The 2,951-nt window shown below is 38.6% G+C and overlaps 1 protein-coding gene across 1 annotated transcript; it reads right to left on the bottom strand.

Moving 5' to 3' along the window:
* Positions 1-3: 3 nt before the first annotated feature.
* LOC110099007 (putative disease resistance protein RGA3) lies at positions 4-1,863 on the bottom strand (the record flags this gene model as incomplete). The annotated part of the gene is made up of 1 exon (XM_020826014.2): positions 4-1,863. A coding segment is annotated over exon 1 (1,797 nt), but the record flags the coding sequence as incomplete, so codon positions are not given.
* Between the last annotated feature and the right edge of the window lie 1,088 nt (positions 1,864-2,951).

The raw sequence follows: 2,951 nt of genomic DNA, 5'->3' as shown, positions 1-2,951 counted from the left end.
AGGTGGAAGAGTTTCCCATTTCATGCAAACTGACAATTCGATTTCCTCAATTTTCTCTATATTGGAGAGCAGATTGACATTGTTCATCCATATTGCGGACCTTACACCCATGTATCTTTGAATTCGCAGATTCCTAAGACATTTTGGTGGCTGAAGGTTGTCGAGCACGTTCTCATCTAAATTGGTGTTCCTTGAATCAGTGTGACTATAACTCCAACATAAGGTCAAATCTATGAGCCTCCTCTTTTCACATAATTTGGCACTAGAAGACTCCTCGGCATCCTTAACATTTTCAAGGCAATTGATTCCTAATTTGTAAAGATCATTCATATCCTCCAGCTCCCCAATTCTATAACCACTCATATCTCTAAGATCAAACATATTCAGTTCTTGAAGAGACTTTAGCTTCCCAATCCCACATAACAATGAAATACAAGGCAATTTCAGGTAACGCAAGTTAGAAAGGTTATTAATGTCACTTGGTAAAAAACTATCAACAGCACGTCGGCTTGACACCCATCGATCATAGATTATGTACTGCAAGTGATAGAGATTACTCAGAGATCTTGGTAGCCTGGTGACATCATTTGATTTAACTCTTTTGATATTCAAATATCGAAGATGTTTCAAATATCTAATATCCTCAGGTATCATTTCTAATTCATTAGTACGTATGTATAATAAGCGCAGGCATCTCGATGCTTTGAATATTTCAATAAGTGCACTGCAAATATCCTGATTAAAATTTTCATAGAACAAGAAAAGAGAGTGCAAATGTTTAAACTTCTCAATCTTTCTTAAGATGTCTGGACAAGATTGAACAGACAAGTGTCGAATAGTCTCAGAAATTTTGAGAGATGACTCTTCATCGTCCACAAGCTTACCGCATTCCTGTGCAAAATATTTAGATGCTGACTTGCGTATTAAATCATGCATCTTGTAGTCATCTCCGACCTTGTCAAATAAATTTTTTTTTACTAAAACATCAAAATACCTTCCTCCAATATCCTCCATAGTCATTCCTTGAGATGGATGAATGAAATCCAATGCAATCCACATTCGGACTAAATCATCTTTATCAAAGGTATGATCTTGTCGGAACATACAACAAATTGCAAAACAATTTTGTAGATGATTTGGCAGAACTATATAGCTCAATCTTAAGATGGAATTGATAGAATTCTGACCCAATAAATTGCTTTCTAAAACTTCCCTCCAAAACCTTTCATCCAAGTTGTCATTTAAAACACCACCAATGACCTTAGCTGCCAACGGAGATCTTGAAAGCTTTTTTACTATATCTCGAGCAATGACTCTTAAATTTTCATGATCATCAGGGGCATTCTCTACACCAGCAAATGCATGAGAGTTGAGGAGCTGCAAACACTCATCTTCCTCTAGGCCCTCTAATTTAACTATTTCCTTATTCTTTTTAATTACCTTTGAAAACATCAGTGCAACTGAGTCCGTTCGAGTTGTTATCAGAATCTTACTACCAAAACCCCCATAAGCTAGAGGCGCGAGCACATTCTCCCATTTACTTTTATCCTGTTCCTCCTCCTCTTCCCAAACGTCATCAAGGACCAGTAAGAACCTTTTGGACATCACCTCATTCTTGAGACGCCCTTGAAGTGCCTCAAGTTTCTCCAAACGAGGCCTCTCCTTCTTAAGAAGCTCCAACATATCTGCAATGACTTCTTTAGCATCAAAGTTGTTGGAAACACAAACCCACATTTTAAGATCAAATTCCTTCGTCATTTCATCTTCATAGATATGTTGCAACAGAGTTGTCTTTCCCATACCACCATGCCCCACTATAGATAGAAGAGAAATGTTTCTGTACAAATCAGTTCCTCGACGCCCCCGATGAGATCATTTTTAGGCAAAGATCCAGTTTCACGTGTTTTGTAGAAATCAACCTCCAGCTCCTTCTGTTCCTGCTTCGCCCTGTCTAAAAGATGAAGGAAAGTTGTAACATCAGCCGAAACTTTATCAAGTTTCTGCACAGCCTCCTCCAGTCGCTTCAAGTTGGGATCCCTTTTGAGAACACGTTCGCCAATTTTGAGAATTTTACGAGGACTTTCAAATAGGAAGCTCATGAACTTTCTTTTCTGATCATATTAGTTAGAAATAAATTATCAAATAAAAAAGTAAATATATATATTCGCGAGCTGAATCAAATAGGAAGCTCGTGGTAGCGGAACGCACCTTTGTTTCTTCCGTGTTTTTGGTGAGCTGTTCTTTATGCTTTGCGTACTCAAACTCATCGAGCACATCAACTGTCTCATCAATAGCATCTCGCAGCTGCCATATCCATTTGTTGAGATCCCCGTTTTTATCGTTGATTTGTGCTTGGTTAGCTGCAAAGACGACAGCTTGGATCTTGGGGTGGTTCTCTCGCAGCCTTTCAAGCTCCTCCTTCATGCCTGTCTGCCATCTGAATTGATCCTTAAGGTAATCAGAGCAAGTGTTGATGATATTTTCCATGATTGGACCAACAAAAAATCCCTCCATCGCAGCGACGATTGAGGTAGAGAGAGCAGAACAACTGAACGGTAGGAGAAACAGAGCTGGGAAGAGAAAAAGAATTTAAGCAGCAAATGGTCACGTCCAGCGTAAAGTCAAGTAAACGGAGATTGCGTCAGTTGACTGAAGTCTAAGTAAAACAGAGATTAATTAATGGAATACAATGGAGATTAGATTATTATTTTATGTGCATTTTCTGTGGTTTGTTATGTAAGGAATTTTATAATTAGTTGTTTGTTTCTGATATTTATTGTGATATTGTATTTTTTAAAAAAAATGATATCTAAATGGGCGACTTAGCTCTTTTCTTTAACCCCCCGCGGGGACCCTTTCTTGCCCTAAATCTGTGTTGCTTTCGGCGAAGGAGGAGTCGGCGAGCTCGGCATATCCGCGAGGTAATGGTGTTTTTAATTTTTTTTGGATGT

The sequence above is a fragment of the Dendrobium catenatum genome, unplaced genomic scaffold, assembly GCF_001605985.2.
Source record: "Dendrobium catenatum unplaced genomic scaffold, ASM160598v2 original_scaffold_285510, whole genome shotgun sequence".
In the NCBI taxonomy this organism is placed as follows: domain Eukaryota; kingdom Viridiplantae; phylum Streptophyta; class Magnoliopsida; order Asparagales; family Orchidaceae; genus Dendrobium; species Dendrobium catenatum.
The sequence above is the reverse complement of the archived record's forward strand: the minus strand, read 5'-3'. Positions and strand labels throughout refer to the sequence as shown.